This window comes from Notamacropus eugenii, chromosome 3 (assembly GCF_028372415.1).
Source record: "Notamacropus eugenii isolate mMacEug1 chromosome 3, mMacEug1.pri_v2, whole genome shotgun sequence".
Taxonomy (NCBI): Eukaryota; Metazoa; Chordata; class Mammalia; order Diprotodontia; family Macropodidae; genus Notamacropus; species Notamacropus eugenii.
The window spans coordinates 40,894,164-40,921,259 of NC_092874.1; the positions used below are offsets into that span (position 1 = coordinate 40,894,164).

Here is a 27,096-nt window from a genome sequence, read left to right on the forward strand (position 1 = left end):
GTAAGCTTTAGGTATGATTCTCCATGAACAATCCTGGCTTCCCTCCCTCCTCCAGAGCACAACTGGGCTAAGGATTCTGAGTAACAGTACTGGGTCCACTTTAAGTGTTCCCAAAATTATCTCATTACCTTCACTTTTCCTGGGAAGAAATTAAAATGCAGGTTGAAATAATGTCTAGAAATAATGAAATAATGTCTAGAAAACAAATCTGGATGTGCTTCAATCAAGCTGATTTAAAAACATTGTTAGAATTGAAAAGTAGTCTTTTATTTAGCATTTTAGTATAATTCACAGTAGTTTATTCCAGCAACATACAAGAATTTTTAACATACCTTAAAGACTTGATTTCTCAACAACAATATTGACACAAGGAAGAGGTGTGATTAAGGCTCTCCCTTAGAACAATCTTAAAAAACTCTAAAGATCTCAAATCATTTCTAGAAGGTTTACATCTGACAAGGCTTCCTTTCATTTTGGCAAGAAACCCAGTAAATCAGGTCTGATTTGCAGGTTCAGTAAAATGATATACAGTCCTGAGGACAAAATTCAGTGATGGTCTGATAGTCTGTCCGTTAATCTGATAAAGTTGTTCTGGACTGTTTTCTTGCAACATCTGGTGTTTATTCACAGGAGATTTGAAATATTATTTAGAACTTAGATGCACCAGAAGTGTATTACAATCTGTAACCATAATTAATCTATGCAGTATATGGTAAATCATGCCCCATTACACACCACACCTGTTTGTGAGTAAGGTTAGAATGTAAATTCCTCAGGGACAAGATCAGTTTTGTTCTGGTCTGTGAATCCTCAGCACCTGGCACAGAGGGGGCTCTGATAATTGATTGACCTTGAATTTAAAGGCAAACAGCATATTTGCTTCTTCACAATGATGTTGTAAAGGCTTTTCCTTGTGTCAATACAAACCAACAGTCAAATACACCTTTAACGAGGAGTTCTGACCTTCTCTAAGTGCCACAGACCTGTGGGGCACAGTCTGGGAAAGTCTCTGGACTCCTTAGAATCTTGTTTTTAAATGCACAGAATAAAAAATAGAAGATTACAAAAGTAATCAATCACAGTGAAAGACAATTATTGAAATATAAAACAGTAACAACAGAGAAGTTCATCACCACCAGGTCAAGAAGCTCTGCTCAGAACAAGCAAGCCCAGCGTCGAGGGGCTCCAAGCTAACACGAGGACTTTTTATACCACTCTCATTATGCTTTTGCTTCTTTGCCATCAATTTAATCAAATTAGAAGTTTAGAAAGCCACGATCAGTCTGGGTGACTGAAAGCTAATGAATGAGCTAATTTGGAAGACGTCTTCAACTAGAAATTTTACCTAACCAGACAGATTTTAGAATATCAGCTGTCAGCAAGATAATAGCTAATAATTTGTACAAAATGAAAAAAGTTGATCTAAATATTTCCTATGCTTTGATTAGTTGTGAGGCTGTCAAAGAATCTTTCAAATTCCTACAAAAATACGAGATTTAACATCAAGGGCCAATTATCCACCATGATTCGTATGCTATTTAAATGGGCGGTTGTGCCTTGCCACCTTGGCTACTCGGTGGTACCTGGACCAGCCAGTCCTACATCCTGGCAGTTAGGTTGAGGGCTTGGTCTTGCAGCTCCATTTTGGCAACTGCTGAGAGATGAACTTCATCGGGCCCATCTGCTATACGCAAGGTTCGAATCATGGCATACCTAGAGAAGAGAAGATTCGGGGAAAGTAGACTCAAAAGCAAACCAACTTCCACATTAGCCACAGCACAAGACTAACAGTGGTGCTGAGCTGGGAGATCTTGCCAGGAGGGGACTTAGCAAGGCTAGCAGTTAAAAAGGAAGAGAAACTGGTACAGTGGAGGCCAGGTAATGGGGTTGGGTTAGCACTTTGTCTATCCATACTTGGGAGGAGGACTTCCTGAGACCCATCACCTGGATACTAGGAGGGGAAGTCCCATCCTTAGGGTGCAACTCAAATAAATGCTACTGCTTGGCTCAGTGCCCGCTACCTAACGGCCTTCACACAGCGCCTGAAGAGGAAAGGAGGGGTGCCAACTTGCTTTTCAGTCACAGCCAGAAGGCAGGGCTGAGAAAAGGCTTCCTTCTCACTTCCAGGAAGTTACATTCCTAAGCAGATTTCTGTGCTGACACCCAACGTGCGAAGAGAACCAGACTGACCCAGGCATGGATTTACAGTGGGAGCCAATGGGTGGGTTCTCCCTGCTGACTCATCAGAAAGCTTCCCAACCCCCTTCCCCACATCTTGTCATGTTTGCAGCCTTGAGAGTCTGAGACTGTTCCTCTTCCAGGACAAAGGACAATAATGGAGACGGTAGACAGTGAGTGTTAGAGTTTCTTCTCTCTCTCTCCCCCCCTCAAGTCCCCCCCCCCATTTTAAAAAACAGTATTTAAATTATTTCTACTCACATTTCAGCTAAAGGAAAATCCTGAGAGACTCCAGCTGCTCCACAAACTTGAATTGCACGGTCAACAATTGTGCAGACTGCCCGTGGGGCAGCCACCTTGATCATGGCAATCTGTAAATACAAGGAGTAGAAACAGCAGGATAAAGCACCTAGGAGAATGGGATCTGCTTTATGTGTCTTTATCCACATGTGAAATGTAAGTGGAGGATGATCCTACAGGATTCTATCAGGAAACAGTATTTTTGCTCAGCTAGCCTATAACGATCACGTCCCTGTGACCTAGTCCAGAGTCCCCATTTGTTATTATGGCCAGACCTGGAGGTTTCCTTGCTATAGCAGTCCCTCGCTGACCCACATGGGCAGCTAGTCGGTCACTGCTGCTCTCAGAGGAGTTGCACCAAGAAGTCATGTGACTTGTCCAAGGCCGCATAGCTAATACGTGTCAGAGACAGGATGCAAACCTGAGCCATCTCTTAACAGTAACATTCACGTTACAGAAAATGCCCTCTGACTACATAAGAGTCTGTTCATCCATTCCAAGCTTTAGTGAATGGAAAGTGTCACATCAGAGACAAACACAAGTTGGTTGCTGAAGACTAACTCCCAGAAAACAGGAATTGTGCAAACAATTCCCCTAAATCACTTCATTAGATGGAAATCTGAAAATAAAAGACATTTCAGGTTTTGAAACCAAAATCACATGCGTACATCAGACATCCTAATTTTATTCTTTGCCATCTGGATTCTTAGGCTACTAAGAGCTAACATTCACTTGGTACTCATTCTGTGCCAGACACCATGTGCTAAGCACTTCACAATTATTATCTCACCTGACCCTCACAACAACCTTGGGAGGTAAGCGCTATCATTACTCCCATTTTACAAATGAGGAAACTGAGGATGACTCAGTGACTTATCCAAGGTCACACAGGTAGTAAGTGTCTGAGACTGGATTTGACCTCAGATCTTCCTGATGCCAGCCTTGTTGCTCTACCCACTGTACCACCTGAAGGCACACCCAGAGACAGATTCTGCAGGAACCAGGGTTACCTCCTTCCTCGCCTGGGCACTGCCCACTGTGTCAATGCTGTGGGCTGCTTTCAGGGTCAGCAGGCGCACCTCCTCAATAGCAATGCGACTTTCGGCTATCCAGTGTGCCACCACCTCCTAGAGGAGAAGGGGGTGGAAGGGGAAGAATCAGTCTCTCTCTAACACATCTAATGCTAATGAACCTAATGCTTATACAGCCTCCTAGCCTGCCTCGAAATAAGTAAACAAAACGCAAAAATCTATAAACCTGAAAATCACTATTAAGAGGTTGGAAATCTTCCACAAAACTGTTCCTGTTAGAGAAAAGTAGTAGACATGATGCCACAGCGATAAGTCCAACAGATACTGAATGATGTGGATGTTGCATTTTCAATTTTAATTAAAATTTACTTACCCAAAATTTCATGATTATAGATTTAATGCTGAAAGGGAAGTGCCCTAAGAAGGCCATCTCATTCAAACCTTTAATGTTATAGATGAGAAAACTGCACCCAGACAGATTAAGTAACTGGCTAAAAGCCCCACAGGGACTCTGAACCTTGGGCTTCTTAATCCAAATTCAGGGCTGCTACCTTTGGGTGTAGGAAAGGCAACACTCACTGCATCATTGTTTTAAATCAGCATCCTCTGTGGATGCTAATTCACTTTATTGTAACACTGTAAGAATAAAGTGACTACAAACTCCAATCCTCCTAGAATAATGTCTGGTCCTCAAGACATATTAACTCTGTTCTAAAGCACCGAGGTAAGGGGATTTTGTGGTGAGCTAATCACACATTCTTTCACAGTTTACTATTGACGTCTATTTTTTCTAAGTAGAAAACATGCTGATGTATCAATAAGACAGTTTATCTTGGACCAGATAAGAGATCTGAGATCCAGCAAAATAGGCCTTTTTTTCTCTTCAGAATGCATTCCTGAGGAACATCCATCAGAAATGGAGTGTTTCATTTTCAGCAAGAATCAAAGGTTTGGTTTCATCTTAACACATTTCTTGTAGAACTGATTTGGTTTGCTGTAATCCTCCTAATGCCCAATTGTGATTAAGGGATTACTGGTTTGTAAATGTAACAAAGTGATCAGCTCATAATCACACAGCGTTGGTTTTCTTCACCAGCCAACAAAAAGTTAAACCTGTCTTCAAACGCAATGTTGGCTCTGCCACTTAATCTCCAGCTACCAGATATTTGTCATTTGTTCCCCTGGAGAAATGAACAATCCCAAGTAAACCTGCTGTCACATCTTTCTGTTGTGAAACTGGATGAAAAATATTTCACCCCCAGAATCAGAACGAATTTAATATTAGGAAGGGCAGCCAGATTTATAATTTTAATAAGAAAAACTGTTTCTCGAGAGAAAAAAAATTCACAAAGAAACCATTACCTATGCTGTTTCTTCCCCATTAAAATATATGTTAGCTTTGGAAAAAAGGATCACCATATTCTGAATACCTTCTTCAGGGGGTTAATACGGCATGCAGCGAATTCTTCATTAACTTGGTCACTATGGATTCATACAGACCTTTGGTCTGAAGTAATTGTTAATTCTCCTCTGGGTTGAGAGCTAGGAGTTATCCCCCAGCCATGTGGAGGGAGGCCCCAGGACTTCCAGGGAAATGGAATGTTTATAACATGCTCACATGTCTCTGCTTGAGTCTGGCAGATGATTTGGTTGATGCCACATGGAAAGAATTTCCAAGGAGTGTAGGCATATTGAAGTTCATTAACTTATAAAAAAGTGGGAGCACTGTTTGAAAAACTGTATCCCAATGTAGACCTAAAGCATCCCTCATGCCACTGGGATATGCTGACATAGACAAGATGCTTGCCTGCCCTTGCACCCCTGGGGTGCCCTTCTGCCATTCTGGACCAAACACTAACAGCTACATGTCAAGGGGAAGAGAGAGTGTGGAGTCAGGCATGAAATAAACATTTATTAAGTGCCTACTATGTGCCAGGCACTGTGCTAAATTGGGGGGTGACACAAAACAGGTAAAAGATAGTTCCTGCCCTCAAGCAGCTCACGGACAAATGGGGAAAACAACATGTGGATGACTATATGTTGTCCAGCTAATTTAGAAATGGTCAGCAGGAGGGCAGGAGAACTAATACAGATTCAGGAAGGCTTTCTGTAGAATGTGGGACTCTGGATGGGATTTGAAGAAAGTGAGGAAGCAGAGAGCCAAGGGTGGGCTGCCTTTCGTCTGAGCAATGGCCTGGTTTGACTGGAGGGCAGTGCAGATGAAGCTAGAAAGGGAAGATGTGAAGCTACTGAGTGACCTTGAATTCCAGTCAGAGAAACATGAACTCTACCTCGTGGGCAGCAGGGTGCTGCTGAAGGTTTCCAAACAGAATGACACGATCAGATCAGTCCACAGGAAAAGTTATTCTGCTAGAAGTGACTGCAGGGGGCTGGGATGAAGGGGGGAACAAGGAGAGTGGGGGCAGAAAGACCCAAAAGGGGGTGACTGCAACAGTCCAGGCACATCGGAATGGGGGGCCAGTACTTGGGTGAGGGCACTGGGGAGAGACTTGAGACAAGAATCAGCAAGACACGGTAAATCACTGGATACATGGGAAGAGTCTGAGATGATTCCAAGGCTATAAACGTGGAGGAGCTGGTGAGTGACAGTCCAGTCTGCTGACTGGTAGATGACGACACGTTAAGGAAGAACGAGCTAAGGGACAAAGATCAGCTAGCTTGGGACATTCTGAGTTCCCCTGGGGGAGGGGTTGGTGTCCTATAGGAAGCTGAAGACATGGTTCTAGGGCTCAGAACAAAGGTCTAGATGGGATAGAGATTTCTGAGTCATCACCATAGCGACCAAAAGTGAAACCATGGAAGTGAAAGAGACGGGCAAGGTTGAAGGTGCAGAGAGAAGGAGAAGGGGGTCCATGTGGACCTTTGGGCAAACCCATGTTCAGGGATCATGAAGAAGAGGCAGCCAAAGAGGCAACAGCAGGTCGAGAAACAGGACAACCAGGAAGATCAGGGATTTCTAAAACCAAGGAGGACAGAACACGTTTACTGCGCTGGGAGGAAAGGTGAGAAGTGGTGAGGAGTGGTCACAGAGCATGAGAAATGGTCTGTTGATTGGGTGAGTCTGAGGTCAGTGAAGTGAGGCAGGACTTGGAAAGTGGGAGACTTCAGGGATAGAAAATGGGAGAGGAGCTGAGGGGGGTAACGTGTATCATTCAGCATGTGTTTGTAAGCTGAAAGCAAGAAGCCAGTGGAGAGAGGGAGACGACAGGCAGCCTGTGTCCTGGAACAAGGTCAGGAAGGCAGGAGGGGAACAGGCTCATGGACACAAGTGGAGAGGATGAATGGAAGGGCCCCCGACAGGGTGATGATGCCGAAGAAACAGGAGTCCTAGTCATCTGCTACAAGCCAAACCAGGTGAGTGTGGTTGGCAGTGAAGAGAAAAGGTCTGTGACAGCTGCTGTGGGAAACAAGATGGAGTTAATAAGGGCAGAGCATCTCCTGAGCAGCAACAGCCTAGCCATGCCATGCGTGAGTCTGTAGTGGGTGAAATCAGCTCCGTTCTGTTACTTTTCCAAGCTGGCTGAGGAGCCCTGGCATGGAAGTGAGAAATCAAGGCACAGCGTTTACCCAGGGATGCTGGAAGCTCAGCAGGACCAAGAATTCCAGGAGAGGAGTGAGGGGAACATGAAACGGTTAGGCTATGAGAATGTCTGCTGCGGTGGAGAAAATGAATGACAAGGGACTGGAAACCACATCAGGGACAGGGCCCAGACCTGGGATTTAGTGACACGGGGCACAACCTCTCCCAGTATGAACCGGCCCATCCTCTGCACCTCTGAATCTTACACATCTGTGCAGCAATGAGAGAATAAACAACTTTCTCAGAATCACAAGTGAGTGAGCTTCTCCGGCAATGAAGGATGAACACAATCCCATGAGCAGACGCAGCTGGCTGAACGGGACCCAGCTAGCTGGGCAGCACTGCTCCTCCTCTCCTCTCTGCCTCCCCCTCCCCTGCCTTCTCCTCTCCAAAGGACAGTAAATTTGGATGGCCAAAAGAAGCCCAGCTGACTTGGGTTTTACTGGCTCCTTCCCTTCCTTTCCTCTGTCCCATCCTGTCCTGTCCTTTCCCCAAACTTTAAACCTATTGCACTCTGAAGCTGGGATGCCAATGGGCCCTTGCCTAAGGGCTCCTCTGGATCCTCTTAGCTTTAGAGTGATGATCAACAGTAACTGCTGCTGTTTCCCTCCCAACCTGATGATGTCTTTCTTTTCCTTGGCCTCATTAAAGGGGCCATGCCCTGGCTACTTCTTAAACAAGCCTATTCAATGAATGGGCATTGCCTCACCCTAAGTGAGTGTCTGCAAAGATCTTGGCCTAAAGGGCCCAAGGTCTCCCAGTGCATCCTGGGTCATCTCCAGTCATCCTGATGAATATCTGGTCACTGGATTCACATGGCTCTGGAGGAGAAGTGAGGCTGGTGACCTGCACAGTCCTCCCTCACTCAAAACAAAGTCAAGTGCAAGTCATGTCCTCATTTCTCTGATGGCACGGTCTTCTTCAGCAACGAAGGATGAACACAAGGTGGATCCTGAACCTAGATCTTCCTGGTCCTAAGTCCAGCTCTCAGTCCAGGGCCCAGGCTGTTTCTCAAAGACCACCATAACAGTCAAGTACTGATGTAGACAGATGTACATGTGTGTATACACCAAAGGAAACTGAGGCTCAGAGAGGCTCATGGCTTGCTCAGCTAAGTGTTAAGTAACAGGATGAGAATTCACATCCTCCTTTAGAAGATAACACAGATAAACAGGACAGCTTTCAAAGTAACATGATGACTTAATTATATCTTTTTTTTTTTTAAAAAGGCAAGTTGCAGACAAAGATCCACATTTTCACACAACTCCCTTTTCTGTCCTACTTTGTATTTGGAAATGTTCTTTGGTGTTTTGTTAAATCCAGAAAAAAAGAGAAGTAAAATAAAACAAAATAAACATAAGCCCCGTGAGGCAGGAGCTGAGGTGTTTTGTGTTTGTGTGTTCAAATTTAGCCCGGTGCCTGGTATTCTGTTTGTGTTTAATAAACGCTTTCTGGCTGATTAAAAAAAAGGAAACCCCAGGTCCTCTCCACTTCAAGGGCACCGGGCCGGACGCCTGGCATGCCTGAAATCCCAGCTCCTCTCTAAGCTTCCTAGCTCTCTGAACCTGTGGAGTCATCTGTAAAGCAGGAATAACAATATATGCACAGGATATTCTTTAAATGCAAATGAGATAATATGTGTAAAACCCTCTGCGAACCTTAAATGTCAGTTACTTATTCATTGTCAGAGACACAGAAAGGCTAAGGTAAGAACTCTCTCCTCCACTTCAGCCATGCTTTGACGTGGTGACCTCAGGCTTCGTTTGACAAACATATTGATTTCTCCAATTATTAGTCAGGAATGCTGAATCCCTCTCTTGCCAGAGACTTCGGATGCAGCACTACCCAAGTCACCTAACCTTGAGTTACAACATCTCTAAGCATACACACACTTATTTTATGTCAGTGAAAAATCTTGTTTCTAAGAGGAATTAGTGCCACAAATGGTCAGAAAGCCCAGAGCCAAATGAAGAGGGTCCATTCCAAGCATTCTTACATGGGCGTATAATTTCTTCTGAAAGGTCACTCTTTGCGATGCTCGCTCACACATGATCTTTAAAGCCTTTTCAGCCACACCTATTGATCTCATACAGTGGTGGATGCGGCCAGGTCCAAGTCGGCCTTGGGCAATCTCAAAGCCCCTTCCTTCACCTGTGTAAAATAAAGGGAAAAAGCAGAGAAACGACAGGCCACAATGCACAAGAAGTTCCAGTGACTCCATGATGCACGCAGGCATCGCTGCCTCGATCAGCACTGACCACAAACCTCTGGAGTGACCCTGGTGCGCTGCCTCCGGTAACCCTCCACCAAGCATCCAGGCATTTCCTGTTATGTCAGTCACCACCACGTGCAGCTTCGCTGCCCCCGAGTGACCCTCCACACTCTGATGCCATGTTATTACTGTCACTCTCATCTTATGGTTGAGGAAACGGAGGCAGGCACAGACGAAGGGACCCGCCTGTGCACTGGTACTACCTAATCACCTCTTAAAGGCTCATCGCCTTGATAGGAACTATTCTTACATTTATATCTTTTATATCTCATATTTATTGTTTTAAATCACAGGACAAATTACTAAATGACAATAATAGCTAACGTTTATATAATCCCTTTAAAGTGCTTTATAAACATTACCTCATTTGATCTTCACAAGTGCCTTGGGAAGGAGGTGCTATTATTATCTCCATTTTACAGATGAGGAAACTGAGGCGGGCAGAAGTTAAGTAGCTTGCCAGGGTCATATGGCCAGTCAGTGTCAGGGGCTGGTTTTGAACTTAGGACTTCCTGACTCCAGGTCCAGCCCTCTATCTCCTGCACCTCCCTAATCCCCACCAGTTACTCTGCTTCTGGACCTCTCTGGTCCCTCTAACCTGTTCCAGCTGCTAGTATCTTTCCTCTGCCTTCTTTTGCATGTTGTCTTTCCCATCAGATTGGATGTTCCTTGAGAGGAGGGACTGTTGTTGGTTTTATTTGCATTTGTATCCCCGGAGCTTAGCACAGTGCAGGCAGGTACTTAATACATATCTACTGACTGACTGTACCCTTAGCTGCCTGGGTACAAGGGCAAAGGCAGAGAATGTGCAGTGTGGCTCAAACTGCCACCTTACATTCCAGAACTGAGCCAAGAATGGAATGGAGTTGTTAAGCACAAGGACGAAGTGTTAAATTACAGCAAGACCATTATTTTAGGAGAAATAAGATATATTTATGATTATTCAGGTGTGCACTACACATTTAAGTAGAGTACAAATAAATACCCAGCACCTTCCTACTGATCTCTCTGAACTGACACTAATGGTGAGTCTGATTTTTAATACTTGTTTCCTGAGAAGTTACTCTACAAACTACACACCATCCTTAAGAAACCTTTCCTAAACACATCTTACCTAGTATTAAGTTGGAAGCAGGTACTCGGACATTATTAAAATGTATCTCAAAATGTCCTCCATGGAAATTATCTACAAAATAGAAAGTATACTTAAATGTTAAAAGCAAAAGAAGGGTCATTTAACTTTACTCACTCAGTATTTTATTTAATTAAATTAAAGAACAGGGAAAGAATTCATAAGATTAGTTTAAATCTAGCAACTAAAATGTCCTCCATCATACCTAGGTAATCCTGAGCTTTGAACTCCCCCAAACTAGTACCCTACCTTCTCAAAGAACGGAAGACCTTAAGCGTGAATTTCAGATTAATGACTAAGCCTCTGAAAAAAGGCTTGAATTGCTTCAAAAATTATTGGCTACTTCACCTCATACTTTTATCATGAGAAACAATAGCGATCCTCCCAATGCCCAAAGCAGGCCTTTTCTACACTGCCGGGAAAGGGAAGCTAGTACGTTTTTTATCACTGTGTTGACAAAGGGAGGTCTTGCTGGAGCTATTTGCTAGCTCTGGGCACCAAATTCCATAGGCCACACTTTCAGTTTCTGAAACCCCCAACTCCTGAGACTACACAAGATTCTATCATGTGCAAATGTAAACATGACATGCTCTGTATGGTAGTTTGTGCTACTTCAGCTACCAACACATGGTTTTTCAGAGAATTAGTCTTTTATCTTACACAGTTTTAAGCAGGGTGTGCTGCTAAGTGTCCAACAATCAACTCTGGGGAAAAAATATATGCAACACATTTTTTATTTTAATCTGTGATATTCACATATTTTATCACTTTCTTAAGTCTAGATAATCAACAAAACAACAAATCAAGCCCTGATTTGTAGCCCTTGCCAATTTCCAAGATATACATGCTCACAGTGAAATTTAACAAGCAGCTTTCATGAGCCAGTTCAAACTGTCTCCAGCACATCCCTGGTTCTCACTCACAAATTTATATATGATGACAATGTCCCAGATTCTGGACACTAAAAGACAAGGCCATGCTTAGCTGTCACTCCCTTTTGAATAAGTTCATCAGCCATAACATTATATACTGAATGGGACTGTTAGTAATAAAGTCGTGGAATGCAATCTGCCAGCATGGGGCCAAAGCTGAACGCCCACAATTCTACCAGGATGGACATGTCTGACTGAAGGAAAAGGTTATAAAAACTAGATCACTTGTTCATCAAGAATGTACCTGGTGTGCATTACGTGCCAGGCAACGGATGGACCCTGCTAACCTCTAGACACAATGGTCTTCACTCACGGCTCCCTCCTTGATGCCCTGCAATCTGGTTCTTATCATCCCATTCCACTGAAACTCTTTTCTTCTAGAAATCAATGACCTCTCAGAGACCGGATCCCATGGCCTTTTCTCAGTCTTCCTCCTCCTAGACCTTTGTGTAATATAGGTCACTGCTGACCACACACTACCCTTTGGCTGCCGTGACACTGTTGGCTCCTGGTTCTCTTCTTACGTGAGGAAATGTCTCATCATTTCCTTCCCAGTCTCCTCCACTGGTTCATCTTCCTCCTACCCCCTAAGTATGGGTGTATCCTCCAGAACTCCCTACTCAAGAGTATCTTGTCTCTTAAAATCCTGTCTTTCAAAGGTTCTCTCCCCCTCCTGGAAGAAAATTCTCTGCCCCCAAATTCTTTGCCCTTAACACATTCTATTTTGTGCCAGATCCTTATGCATATTATGTATCTCTCTCAATCAGATTTTAAGATCTTGGAGGGCAGGGGCTATATTTTTTCAGCTTGGTATTTTACATTTGTATAGAGCAGATATTTAATAAATATTTTTCAAATTAAATTAATACGTTTGAGTATATATTTCTCACTTACCCAAATATCCAAAGACTGGCAATGGTCTTACTAATTCCACTCCTGGGGTATTGATTGGAACCAGTATCATGCTGTGTTGTTTATGTCTGTTCCAATAAAAAATAAGAGATGTCAGGATGGCTTACAATAATGGCTCTCTTTTATTTTGATACCAGGAAAGCAATAATGTCTGAAATGGTAAAAATGCAAAAAGAAACACAGTAGCACTGAGCTACTTGGACTTTGATTCAAAATAATGCAGAAGGCAAAGCACACAGTGATTTCAAGGATAAGTGGAAGTTACAACTTTGTAAAAACTAAATTGATTTTTATCAAAGTTTTTCTTTTGTGTACCTAGTGGATAATTTTTAAAGATGTGGATAAGAAGTAAACATTTTAAGACTATTGCACTTGACTGAAATAGAACTACACATGAAATAACAGAAGGTTAAACAGAACGTCCTATAATTTTTATCTACACACTTCTGAAAATTAGCGGAAGCTTTCTAAATGCAGGAAATTCCACAGTGAAGTACACACACAAAGAACACTTTCCAAAACCTTTTCCAAACACATATGTTAGCAAAATGATTGTGAATAATAATTCAATCAAATTTACTTTCACATCCTTTAAATTTGAGTGCTTTCTAGAAATTAGGTTTCATTTCTGTGAAACTATGTTTGGCTTCTAAAACAGGTTGTGAAATCGGAACTTATTTTATTACCTGGGTGCAGAAGAATTCTTACTTCTACCCAAGACAATTGCAACCTTACATTGTGAATTCCCAGCTCCTAAAAGAGGAAATAAAATTAGCAGAAAGCTTCCCAGAAGATCATTTGACCTTAAAACTCCTAATTTTTTTTTTCTAAGTTACCAACATATTTGTTCCTGGCAAAACAACAAAAAAGGAGCAAATCTTTGACTGATGGAAAATATACATGAGTATAACCATGTCATTTCCAAAATGAGTAAATAAAGCTGAAGAAAAACGACTGGATTCCATCAGCATGAGACTGTAGGAAAGGCCACAAGGGAAAGAAATAAGGATCCATCTGCTGCTGGTAAGACAAATGAAGTGCCTCCACCCAAATTAGCCCCAGATGTACATGCATGTGCCAAGCCTAGGAAATTCTAAGAGAGAAATCTTATCTGTTTAGAATTTACATGTTCTGTCAAAATTAAGTACTGTGTGACCAGAGGATATGTGATGTCCACTACCAAAAGGGGCCAAGAAGGGCCAAGGGTAAAGGTAGAGATGTTTCTAGGGCTCCATTTCCCCAACTGAAGAGCTGAGCTTTGGGGAGGCCTCATTCTCTAGTACACCTTGTTCCATACTGGCTCTCCTGCTTATGAGGCAGCTGGAAAGGGCCCAACCTGTGCCTAGCCGAACTCCTAAGAGCCTAAGGCACATTCAGCACACTAAAGTCTTGTTCGCATGTTTATTAAAGTACAATGGCTTTTAAAAGTCACTATTTTTTTTTTCCATTGAAGATCCACTCTTCTATTTCTCCCTCACTGAGAACAAAACTGCTCTTACAGGCACAAATAGTTAAGTAAAACAGATTCCTGCATTTTGGACATTGACCATGACATAGATAGATAGATATACAGATCTATCACCTCTTGAAGTGATGGGCTATCTGGAATCATGGTCAGTTATGGTGCTGAGCAGCGTTCCTAAATCTTTCAAAGTTGTCTTTACAATATTGTTATCATTGTATAAATTGTCTTCCTGGTCTTGTGAACTTCACTCTGTGTCAATTGCTGTAAGTTTTCCCTGACTTCTTTCCCAGATTTCTATTCCCTCACACTCACATGCCACAACTTGTTCAGATGTTCCTCACTGATGGGCACTCCTTCAATTTCCAATTCTTTGTCACTATAAACAGAGCTGTTACAAATATTTTTGTACATATGAGACCCTTTCCTCCTTCTTTAATCTCTCTGGGGTATAGACCTAGGAGTACATATTACTGGGCTAAAGGGTATGCACAGTTTAATTGCTTTTTGGGCAAAGTTCGAAATTGCTTTCCAGAATGGCTAGATCAGTTCACAATTCCAACAACAAAGTTAACGTACCTATTTTCTCACAGCTCTTCTAGAATTTGTCATTTTCCCTTTCTGTCAGTGTTACCAGTCTGATGGTAAGGGTAAAACCTCATTTAGAGTTGTTTTATTTGCAATTCTCTAATTATTAATCATTTAGAGCATTTTTTTTCCCAAATGGCTATGGATAGCCTGGATTTTTCCCTCTGAAAACTGCCTGTTCATATCCTTTGAGCAATGTTGCTCCTTATTCATATAAATTTTAATGAGTTCCCTACAAATTTTAGAAATGAAGCCCTTAAAAGAGAAACTTGTTGCAAGGGTTTTCTCTTCACTTATCTACTTGCTTCTCTTTAGCTCTATTGGTTTTATTTATGCACAACCTTTTTAAGTAATCAAAATCATTCATTTTACTTTCTGTGTTTGACCATGTAGGGGTTTAATAAATCCTCCTTCCCTTCCTTTCTCCCTCCCTTCTCAATAGATCTGACAAGTGATTTCTTCCTAACTCCTTTCATTTGTTTATAAATGCCATCCTTGATGTTTAAATCATGTTTGGAGCTCATTTTGGTAGGATATGTTGGTCTAGATCTAGTTTCTGCCTCCTTACTTTCCAGTTTTCCTGAAGTTTTTGTCTACTAGCAAGTACTTGCCTTAAGGGTGGGATTTCGGGACTGATCAAACAGTAGGCTACCGTGCTCGTTTGCTTCTGTATATTGTGTACCTAATCTATCCCACTGACCAACTTCTCTGTTTCTTAACTGGTAACAATTTGATTTTATTTTTTTTTATAACCACTCTGTAGTAGTTTGAGATCTGATCCTGATAGGCCCCTTTCCTCTCCACTTTTTCGTTATTTCCCTTAAGATCCTTGGACTTCTGTTTTTTTTAAATGATTTTAAAAAAAATTTTATAGCTCTATAAAATAATCCTTTGATAGTCTGACTCATATGGCACTGAAGAAGTAAATCAGTTTGGATAATCAGGGATATTAAATTGGCTTGGCCTAGCCATGAGCAATTCTTTATTTCTCCATTTATTTAGACTTGTCTTTATGTATGTATTTGGTAGCTGGATTTCTGTAGTCCCTGTGTGTTTCTTGGCCGGTAGATTCCCAAGTATTTTGTATTTTCTGAAGTTATTTTAAGGGGGATTTCTCTCTCTCTTTAAGTGCAATGACTTCTTTAAAAAAAATACAGTTTATTGATGTTGAATTTTTCTTTTTCCCAGCTAGAAAACTTCAAGCAGCCACTAAGAGTCTTTAAAACTCACAGTCTCTGTTTCTCCACTTTCACCAATGCTCCATAACTATCTAGTTCCTTGAGGGGAAACAGCATGTAATAGATATTAAATCTGCCGAAGAGATCTTATCAATTGGATTTGCAACAGCAATGATGCCTGCCCAAGTTTAAAGACACGTCTTGACAAGATTCTATAGCAATTCAAATTCTTTTTTCTAATTTCTTGTAAAATGTGGTTTCAAATTATGAAAATAATCTGAAGGCTTGACAAGATTTGCCAGGAATTGCTCCCTAAAATAACAGCAGTATCATATAAGATAGAACTCCTCATTAAGAGATAAGCTAGTTTCCTAGCCAACAGCTACCAGGCAGCTAGGTGGCTAGAGTGCCAGGCCTGGAGGGAGGAAGACTCATCTTCCTGGCCTCAGATACTTACTAGCTGTGCAACGCTGGGCAAGTCACTGAACCTCAGTTTCCTCATCTATAAAATGGGCTGGAGAAGAAAATGACAAACCACTCCAGTATCTTGGCCAAGAAAATCCCAAATGGGGTCAGAAAGAGTTGGACATGTCTAACACCATGATAGAGAATTTCTGGAAGCAGTCTCCACCCTTGCTACTACCATGTAATTGTGCTTCTTGGGCACATTTGCTGATGACAGGGCCTTTCAGCCGGCACAGGGAGAGGGAGGAGGGGGCTTATGTATCATCGGTGTCCTGAATCCTTTTGGGAAACTCCTTCTACCTAGACAGCTCAGTACCTTCCACACATCTCCATTTTAGGGCTACCTAGAGCTCTGACAGGTCATAGTATGTGGCAAAGGCAGTATATGAATCCAGGTCTAAAGGCTCAGTTCTCTATCATCAGTGCTTCTCACTCAGCTTAATATTATGGAGAGAATGCTGGATTTGGCATGGCAGTATATGGTTAAAATGCAAACTCTGCCACTAGACAGCTGTGTGATCACAGGACAGTCACCTACAATCTGCACAATGATGATCTCGAAGGGAATTCCAATTCTGAAACTCTACGGCATTGAAAATCACTGGCAGAAGTGGTCTAGGCTCAGGTGATGACAAGGCTGCCCTACTGTCAGAAGGAGGGTTAACTCGGTATGATGACAAGTCAATTTTGCTCTTTAGCAAGAAGGATTGTATTTTTAAAAATTGATTAATTAATTTTTAGAGTTCAACATTCGCTTAAAAAATTTCCCTCCTCCCTCCCATATGGCATGTAATCTGATATAGGTTATACATGTACAATCATGTTAAACATACTTCTGCATTAGTCATGCTGTAAAGAAAAATCAGAACCAAAAAGAAAAATCAAAAGAAAAAAAAAGGGAGAGAGAGAAAACAGTATGCTTCGATCTGCACTCAGGTTCCATAGTTCTTTCTCTGAGTGTGGCTAACATTTTCTATCTTTAGTCTTTTGGAATTGTCTTAGGTAACTGCACTTCTGAGAAGAGTTCAGTCTATCAGTTAGTCATCATGCAATGCTGCTGTTACTGTGTACAGTGTTCTCCTGGTTCTGCTCACTTCACTCAGCATCAGTTCATGTAAGTCCAGGTTTTTCTGAAACCCACCTAATCCTCATTTTTATGGAACAATAGTATTCAATTACATTCACATAGCACAACTTGTTCAGCCATACCCCAAGTGATAGGTATGTCCTAACTTTCCAATTTTTTGCTACCACAATAAGAACTGCTATGAATATTTTTGTACATATGGGTTCTTTCCCCATTTTTATGATCTTTTGGGGATATAGACCTAGAAATGGTATTGCTAGGTCAAAGGGTATGCAGTTTTATAGCCCTTTGGGCATAGTTCCAAACTGCTCTCCAGAATGGTTGGATGAGCTCATAACTCCACCAATAGTGAATTAGTGTTCCAATTTCCCCATGTCTTCTCCAACATCTATCATTTTCCTGTTTCGTCATGTTAGCAAATCTGACAGGTATGATGTGGTACCTCAGTTATTTTAATTTACATTTCTCTAGTCAATAATGATTTAGAGTATTTTTTCATATGTCTATAGTTTTAATTTCTTTACCTGAAAACTGTCTGTTCATATCCTTTAACTATTTATCAGTTGGGGAAAGGAAGGGTGGTATTTCTTTTATATAGATATGTATTTATTTTTAGTTTTCAATGTTCACTTCCCTAAGTTTTAAATTTTTTCTCCCTTCTTCCCCTCTCCCCTCCCCAAGACAGCATGTAATCTGACATAGGCTCTACATATACATTCCTATTAAACATATTTTCACATTACTCATGTTGTATAGAAGAATGAAAATTAATGGGAGGAACCATGAGAAAGAAAACAAACAAAACAAAACAAAACAAAATAGTCTGCTTCACTCTGTATTCAGAATCCACAGTTCTTTCTCTGGATGTGGATAGCATTTTCCATCATGAGGCTTTTGGAATTGTTTTAGGTCCTTGAATTGCTAAGAAGGGCTAAGTTTATCAAACTCAGTCATCGATCACCGTGGTGGAAGGGTTGTATTTCAAGCAAAGTTCTTGGAAAAATTAGTTGGAGGAAAGCTATGGAAGAAGATTTGTGGTTTGTGAAATTGGCCATGGAATACATCCATGAGAAAAGGAAACAGCAGCGACAGGAGAGAGTCAGGGTCAAAAAGAAGCAGTTGTCATAATCCTCCAGGTTGAGTAAGAAATGAGAAGTCATGGAGAAAATGTGGACAGAAACAGGGAGAGGGAAAGCTGGCAAGAGTCAGCAACAAAGGAAAGAGGACAGAAAGACACCTGGGGAAAAGGAGCAAGCATTTACTAAGTACCCACTGTGGTGCTCTACAAATATTATCTCAGTCGATCAATGGAAGAAAGAGGACTGCTGGTTTTTGCTTTAGTCTAGCAACACTTTGTTTAGAATCCCACTTCCCTTTATTCATTCTACTGACTCATTGAACCCTTCTTGTGTACATCTATCAGTGAAGGGGAAGAGAGAAGTTCTGCCTTGTGGAGGTCACAATGCATCTGAGGAGATGACAGGCACACATGAGCTTTGTAATAGAAACAATCTCAAATACTCTAAAATGCAGAGTGGAACCTGCCAATTTTCAAAGTACAAAGTTGATAGCCATTCTAATACTACATGGATCCTTGTGAAGCCTCTGCTGCTTTGGGTGGGTTTAATAAATACCGATATGAGAAAGCAGTGAGGAGACTCTCTGCTGACAGAGCTGGAGAAGGCACCCACAACTGATTTCCTTGCCCACCTTTTTCTGACTGCCTGTCTGGATATGGAGGATCCAACGGTTGCACAGACATACATTTCCTCTTCTTATATATGGTTACACATGACTTTGTTTACACATGGTAACATATGATCGCATATGATAACACATATACTACTCTATGGGACCTGCATTTTCTTCCAACTTGAAATTCAATCCTTCTGTGATTTCTAGGGTGTGGGCCCTACCTCCATGAACAAAGATTATGGCATCTTCATATTTTTGCAGATAGATTTCATGATTTGCTATAGCCAAAAAAATTACCATCGGCCAGTTTCTGCAAACATAGCCAGAGCTGGAAGACAGAGGACAGGGTTTGTCACAAAGTCAGTATCTGAAGCCAAAAATGGGTTGGATGAAACTTCCCGAGCTTATGTTCCATTGGCATAATGTTAGAGAACCTTAGTCACCTCCATACCGTGGGAGGGAATGGAAAAACACTTTGGTGGAGGCATTGGGCAAAGATACTCGTAAATAAATTATAGTGAGGGACTTGGGAAGCACAGGGCTGTGGCCAATGCAAGATTCTCTGCATAGGAACAAGGAAACGCTTCAAATTGACATAACACAGTTGTGGCAGCAGAATTTGTCTCTAAACCTATAGTGCTTAGGGTTTCTAGAACACAAATTCCTATTGATTTAATTTCTATGTCTTAGAAGATTTATGGAACGAGGTGAAGGGAAAGGTCTTTTCACTGACTATACAAGGGAACCAAAAAGCCAAAGTATTTAATTGGGCATTATAAATCAAATTGTATAATTGTATATAGCAGTTAAAAATGCGTGTACATTGTTTTCCTTTCCTGATGAGGTTTTCCATTTTTGTAGAAACATGGTTTCTTCTTTCACCTTTCTGTATTTCTGCAATATAAACCTCAACTAAATTCCATTAAAAAAATTAGTCAAATAAAAAGCTATTTCCAAGAAGTATCCTCTCAATGAAAAAATTCCATTAACTTTATCAATAAAAAACGTAGTGGAGCAAAAATGATGCACTTAGTAGAGCTTCAGAGAATTCTCCATAGCTAAACATTTGCACTGGAAAACAAAGGTCTACAATTTTGGCTTGGTGTATAAGCTATGTTCTTCTGAGCCAATAAAAGACACATACTTTAGAACTTCTGGACTTCCATTTATTAAAGTGAAAAACAACAACTTTAGTCATTCATTTATTACAACTGACATTGCCTTTTCATGGATAAAAGTCAGTTCCAAGAGCTGAGGTTCAATTCAGTGTAATGAAGGGATCAGCTAAGGAGAGCCCAGTCCTAAGAAAATGTACAATGTGCTCTGCCTGGCAGCAATCCTATGGGGGCTTAGTGAGCCTCCTCTGGGCATGTGTAATGAAAGGGGATTCTCCCCACCACAGAGGATGATCAAGATCATTTATTGTTGCCTGGTGGCTTACTATGCTGGGATTTTTAAAAAACTTTTTAATTGGCTTCTGAGACTGAATGTTCATGAAAAAGACAAAATCTCGTTTTCTTCCCTGGCATTTCTGAGTGATAAGGAAGAATGGTTTTAAACCTCAGGGTGGGGGGAGAAGGAGCAATTGTAGCTTTGGTTGCCTTTACTCCTCCATCTAATGTCATGTCCATGAACAAATGATGCCTATGCTCTGGTTATTTCTTCTTTTCTCAGGTGCTCTGAGCATTCTGAAGGAGGAGCCCCAGGTGACTGGTGAGATCAGATATATCAAAATCATCCAAGATACCAAAGACAACCAGAGTCCTGGAGTCTGTGGCAAGAGTAGCAGGGTCTGGTGAGACCATCGGCAGTGACTGGCTGGCTGGAAGGATCGCTCTGCCATACCCAGAACAGAACCTGACAAGAATTCTGTGAAAGGCCAAAAGGACACTCCCTGCTGTGGGGGGCCAGGGGAAAAGCAAGCGAATGTTTTGTAGCATCTACTTTGAGTCCACTCTCCCTAACAACCAAGTAGTTATGTGCAGAGAAAAGTCAGGTTCCAGTTTGGCGGAATGTCTCTTCCAGTTCTTGCTAACCTTCTCAGTAAATATGCATGTGTAAAAGCCAACTGATGTTAATTGGTTAACTTCTACAAGGGAGATAGTAAGTGCTTCAATGAAATTAGAAAATACCCATGAGGTTCATGAGTAATAATATCAGAAGCCACAAACTTTCAGGATTAGCCCTAGAACACTGAAGGAAGAAACTCCAGCCGGTCCTAGCAAAAATTGGAAGAGTGAGCCCAGAACCTCTTCTACACTAGGAATAATCAGATGGGCAAGGGGGAACAGTTTAAGTTCATGATTGGTATTAGTTGGATACTCATCTGCCAACTCTATGCTAAGGAAGTTTTCAACAGTGAAGTGCCCTGATTCTGTTACTGAACCTTCTTTGATTACTAGAAACTACAGGGAAGTTTATTTTTTACTCCTTATCTCTATTAACACCAAATAGCTTTGATTTCTTGTGTAGTTTTTTCCTTCCACCAAAGCCCTGCTCCTATGCATCATCATGTTGTGAATAGAATTCTGGTTTCTCAGAAGCTGCCAGCAGAATACAAGCTGTGGCAAATCCTGCCAATGAAAGAGTAAGGGTCTATTACCTGCGGATCAGCTGAGTTAAATGTGCAAAGGCTCATAACCAGTTTGGCCTAAGGATTCGTTTTTGGCAACAGCAGCTCTCAAAGATCAGGTATTAGCTACAGCACAGTTTTGCTCTCTGTCAGGGGCAGGAGAGCCTGAAGAGAACATGTGAGAGCTCTCTAAGAAGTCTACCTTTTAGACTGCAGGTTCCCTTTGGGGTGTGGCCTTAAAAATTTCAGTTAGTGTCAAAAATAGAGGCCTGTTCGTGGAAAGACACTGTCCACATGAAGAACATGTTTTTCTGACATTTACCTACATCTAAAGAGATTATTTTATAGAGATGTAAGGTCTGGGAAGCCATTCCTCTGGAAAGCACTTCTCTCCCTATGGAGAAATCTGGCCATCCTAAACATGAATACGTCTCCAGACTAGTTCTCTGGGTTTAATCAGAAAGGGAGACAGAGGATGGAGACTTTTGACGACATGGGTTTTCTCTGGAATTCCCTTCCTTTCATGGTCTGACAGTCCATGGTTTTTCAAACATTCAAGGCATAGTGCAAGACATAATCTTTTTTTTCGACATGCTTTTTTGCAGCTAACTTTCTCTTTTGGAGGGAAATAACTTGTGTCCATTTAAAGTAAATACATTTTGAACAAATTTTAAAAGTAAGCATTATGATAATTCAATCTTGCCTTACACAATCTAATAAAATATAAGGTACAACCTTTTCAACTTTGTTCTCTCCCTTTTTGGTTCCATTAAGGTAAGAAAGGTAAGAGTAGGTCTCAAATAGAAAAATCAGCAACTGATCAGATTTTTCTCGTTTTTTCAGAAAATGGAAAACCCCTTCACTCTTCATTTAGCCACAGACAAAATGAGGCAGAAAACAGCCATCAACACAACTGCTTACAATATAGTGTCTGCTCTTCTGTGTCCCATATATCACTTCAGTCAAGAACACAGGATGCACATGCAGATTAAATAAATTCAGGAAAATTTGGGTGGGAGGCCAGGAGATATTCTCCTGCTCTAACTGGAACAGATGGAGTAGATAATAGAATTGTTGTTGTCTTTAATCCAAACACTGCACAATTTCAAGGGTGTTGACGTGATGAAGCTGAATCAGCCTGAAAATGTTTCTCTGGCATTTGCTTGTATGCATTCCTTATCTCCTCCACCACCACCACAGCCACTATGAGGGGTGCTGATAAGCACTGAGAAGAGGCCAGCCAGGATGGCGACCAGGATGGGGAAGAAATTGGGAATGTTTTGGCAGGAATTGTCAGGCTCACCCCTAAATGAGGACTGGAGCAACAGACAAAGAAGCGAGCTTAGCTTTGACATATGGAAAATTTTTTTTAACAATTAGGCCTGTTCAAGAGTGAAATGCACTGCTCTGGGAAGGCCTGGGCTCCCCCTGTCATTCAAGCAACGCTGGCTGACTAGCTTGCTAAGTTTCTTGTGATAAGTTAGGCTATGTGGCCTAGGAGTTTCATTCTGAATCTGAGATTCTGTGATCATCAAGCAAAATCACTCTCAAACAGAAAATAAAAGGAGGCAAAAGAAGTTGTTAGATGGGATACGTGTGAAGAGAGGCATGTGAAGCACAGTATGTATATTCAAATTCCCTGGAATACTCCTGTCACTGGATTTCTAACATGGGAAAGATTTGTTATGAAAATATTTAGTTTCCATCTAAAAAAGGGTAGCAGGGCAAAACTAATGATATTCTATTTAATTTAAATGTTTTCTCAAGAAAACATTTTGGGATCTTTTAAAATAAAACCTCAACTCATATCCTAGAATCTTGGAATTTACAGGTCTCTTCGAAGGTCTGCCCCTAAGCAGAATCACAGCTACATTATACCTAAGATATGTCAGTATATGTCCTAGTCTTAAGTTCTTAAAGAGATTTGGAAAACGTAGCCAGGACACCTTTCTCATTCTAATGACTCATAACTCACCAAGAACATTTAAATAAAATTTTTATTACTATAATTATTTCACTTATTTTCTCTAGGATTGTTTATTCTTTTAATAACTTTTCTCATAGTAGAAGGAAATTATTAAGTTATAAATAAATGAGTGAATTGAAAGAGCATTTCTTAAACACTTGTTATGTGGAAAGTGAATAACAAACTGTCCTTGGAGCCCAGAAGACCTGAGTTCAACTCTCATGTGTTTCTGGCTGTATCCCCTAACCTGCCATGGCTCTTAGCTACTCTGCAAGCCTTTGGATTTCAGAGAAGGTTCTGATCTGCAGTAGAGAGGGAGTTTCCTCATCAAGGCATTTCCTGTAGCAATGAAAACAGGTGTAGTCCCAATGTTGTGGTTCCCTATCTGGCAAGTAATGTAGGGAGTAGATTGATATACTTTTGCCAGAAATAGAGTTGATAGAAAGGTAGTGTGTGTGTGTGTGTGTGTGTGTGCGTGTGCGTGCGTGCGTGCGTGCGTGTGTGTGTGTGTGTGTGTACTCTGGACTGAAAAGGTTGAAACTGACTCATCACTTTCTATAACCTCCTGCAGACTATGAAATAATGGGGGGGGGGGAACATATCAGGAGGGACATACAGAATGCATTAGGGAAATTTTGTGACTCTTCAGTGACACACCCTCTGCTAAGTGGCTCCTTGACAGTCAGCTTTAAGCAACAATGTTTTATTATTCTCTACTGTTGCAAACTATAGATACCACAAGCTCATTTACACAGATCATCAAGAAATATATTCATATTGCAACAGAAGATTTTCATTTGAATTTGAAGAAAAAAATTTTCCCCCAAATTCTGAACAGTTATCTTTCCATTATAGGTGGGAAAAATTCCACGGTAAGGGTGGGGTGTTTGATTTACTCAAGCTCATTATTAGCAGATATATCTGCCTTTCTAAGTATCTAAGCAAAAGGCACTGTAGTATACCAGAAGGAAGACTGGCCTTGGAGGCAGGAAGTCCTGGGTTTATTTCTGGCTTTGGATCCTAACTTTGTGGCTTTGAGAAAGTAACTTATCCTCTCAACTTTGGAGGCACCTCTCTAAGATTATCCATTACGGATATTGTTGACATTCCCTCCATTAGTGCAGGTTTGACCCCAGCTTCTGGGATAAGATTTCGCTATATGACAAAAACTGCTAGGAAAACTGGAAAACGGTATGGCAGAAACTGAACATAGATCAACATTTGACACCATGTACCAAAATAATGTCCAGATGGGTACATGATTTAGAAATAAAGGCTGATACTATAAACAAATTAGGGGAGCAAGGAATAGCTTATCTGTCAGATTTATGGAGAATGGAGGAATTTATGACCAAATAGGAGATAGAGAACATGATGAAATGCAAAATGGAAAATTTTCATTACATTAAATTGAAAAATTTTTGCCTAAATAAAGCCAATGCAACCAAGATTAGGAGGGAAGCAGAAAACTGGGAAAGAATTTTTACAACTAATATCTCTGATAAAGGCCTCATTTCTAAAATATATAGAGAACTGAGTCAGATTTACAATACAAGTCATTCCCCAATTGATAAATGGTCAAAGGATATGAACAGGCAGTTTTCAGAGGAAGAAATTAAAGCTATCTATATTTGTATGAAAAAATACTCTAAATTACTATTGATTAGAGAGACATGCTTATCAAAACAGCTTGTGAGGTACCATATCACACCTATCAGACTGACTAACATGACAAAACAGGAAAATGATAAATGTTGGAGAAGATGTGGGAACACTGGAACACTAATGCACTGTTGGTAGAATTATGAACTGATCCAATCATTCTGGAGAGCAATTTGGAACAATACTCAAAGGGTTATAAAACTGTGCAAATCCCTTGGTCTAGCAATGCCGCTTCTAGGGCTGTATCCCAAAGGATCATAAAAATGGGAAAAGGACCCACATGTATAAAAATATTTATGGCAGCTCTTTTTGTGGTGGCCAAGAACTGGAAATGGAGGGGATACCCATCCATCGGGGAATGGCTGAACAAGTTGTGGTAAATGAATGCAATGGAATACTATTGTGCTATAAGAAATGACTAACAGTCAGACTTCAGAAAAACCTGGAAAGACTTGCATGAATGGATGCTGAATGAAGTGAGCAGAAGCAGAAGAACACTGTACACAGTAACAGCCACATTGTTTGATGACTAACTTTGACAGACTTAGCTCTTCTCTGCAATGCAAGGATCTAAGACAACTCCAAAAGATCCATGTTGGGAAATGCTGTCCACATCCAGAGAAAGAACTATGGAGTGTGAATGCAGATTGAGGCAGACTATTTGCTCTCTTTTTTTGCTGTCATTTTGTTTTGTTTCTGCTTTCTCATGGTTCCTCCCATTGGTTCTAATTCTTCTTTACATGACTAATGTGAAATTATATTTAAAATGAATGTCTAAGTAGAGTCTATATCAGACAGCATGCTGTCTTGGGGAGGGGAAAAAAGGGAAGAAAACTTAAAACTCAAAGTCTTATAAAAGTGAACATTGAAAACTAAAAATGATTTTTAAAAAAGAACATCTAGTCCAACCTCCTCATTCCATAGTTGAGGAAACTGAGGCCTTGAAGGCCCAAGACTTCTCATGTAGTCAGTGGTAGAGCTGGGATTTGCACAAAGATCCAGACTCCAAATCCAGCACTCTCCTCTCTGGTACCACATCACTTCTCAACATCTCAGCTTTAATATGACAGTCTCAGCTGTATCATGTAAAAATCACTTCTTCAAACAGTCTCCTAAGCCAGATGGTATGGCCACTACCTGGGTTTAAATGTCTAATTCAACTAATTCATATATACGTCTGAAATTCTACTGGCATTCACTCTTCTATTACTGACCTACTAATTAATTAATTATTAAATATTAATATAATATTAATATTAAACATATTAAATTATTAAATTATTATTTAATTCAATTGGTTCAACCTCATTAGGGCAACTTAAAAATTCAAAAGGATGTGAAGAAAGGAGACCAGCAACCAGCCACAGAAAGAATAAAGCAAACATCATTAAATGTAGCAGGTGACGATACCTGCTCCTTCCTTCCTCTCCATTCTTTTCCTATTTAAGTGTTTGGAGAGGAGAAGGAAGGGGTGGGGGACAAAAAGGAGAGGAGGAGCAGTGTTACCCAGCCAGCTGGGTCCTCATTCAGGCAGCTTGGTCTACTCACAGGATTGTGTTCGTCCTTTGTTGTCAAAGAAGACCATGCCATCAGAAATGATGACATGACTTGCACTTGACTTTGTTTTGAGTGAGGGAGGGCTGTGCAGGTCACCAGCCTCACTTTCTCCTCCTGAGCCACCTGGATCCAGTCACCAGATATTCATGAGGATGACTGGAGATGGCCCAGGATGCAACAGGAGATCTCAGCCTTTTTTGGCTAAACTCTATTCAGGTATGCACTTAGAGTATTCAGTGAATTCAGTGAATATGCCTCTTTAAGAAGTAATCAGAGAATGGTCCTTTTAATGAGCAAAAGAAAAAAAATATAAGTAAATCAAGCTGAGAGGGAAAGAGCAACAGTTACTATTGACAATCGCTCTTAAGCCAGAAGCATCCAGAAAACAGCCATTAAGTGGAGTTTGGGCAGGGAACTATTGGAAGGTTTTGGGAAAGACAAGAAGGAAAGAGAGAGAGAGAGAGAGAGCGAGAGCGAGAGCGAGAGCGAGAGCGAGAGAGAGAGAG

General features: G+C 41.0%; 1 protein-coding gene and 1 long non-coding RNA gene across 3 annotated transcripts in view; one reads left to right on the forward strand and one right to left on the reverse strand.

Annotated features, from left to right (window-relative positions):
* Positions 1-242: 242 nt before the first annotated feature.
* ACAD11 (acyl-CoA dehydrogenase family member 11) overlaps positions 243-27,096 on the reverse strand; it is a 97,556-nt gene continuing 70,702 nt past the window's right edge. For both annotated transcript variants that reach the window (XM_072651335.1, XM_072651336.1), the window contains 7 exons: positions 13,045-13,111; positions 12,341-12,426; positions 10,497-10,568; positions 9,107-9,261; positions 3,489-3,605; positions 2,440-2,549; positions 243-1,713 (listed from right to left, as the gene is read on the reverse strand). In XM_072651335.1, the coding sequence (XP_072507436.1) occupies positions 1,599-1,713; positions 2,440-2,549; positions 3,489-3,605; positions 9,107-9,261; positions 10,497-10,568; positions 12,341-12,426; positions 13,045-13,111 (722 nt within the window). In that variant the 3' untranslated portion in view covers positions 243-1,598. The remainder of the gene's footprint in view (positions 1,714-2,439; positions 2,550-3,488; positions 3,606-9,106; positions 9,262-10,496; positions 10,569-12,340; positions 12,427-13,044; positions 13,112-27,096) is intronic.
* On the forward strand, positions 16,516-23,432 carry LOC140532637 (uncharacterized). The gene is made up of 3 exons (XR_011976608.1): positions 16,516-17,165; positions 20,508-21,524; positions 22,249-23,432. It is a non-coding gene; the product is annotated as an uncharacterized lncRNA (long non-coding RNA).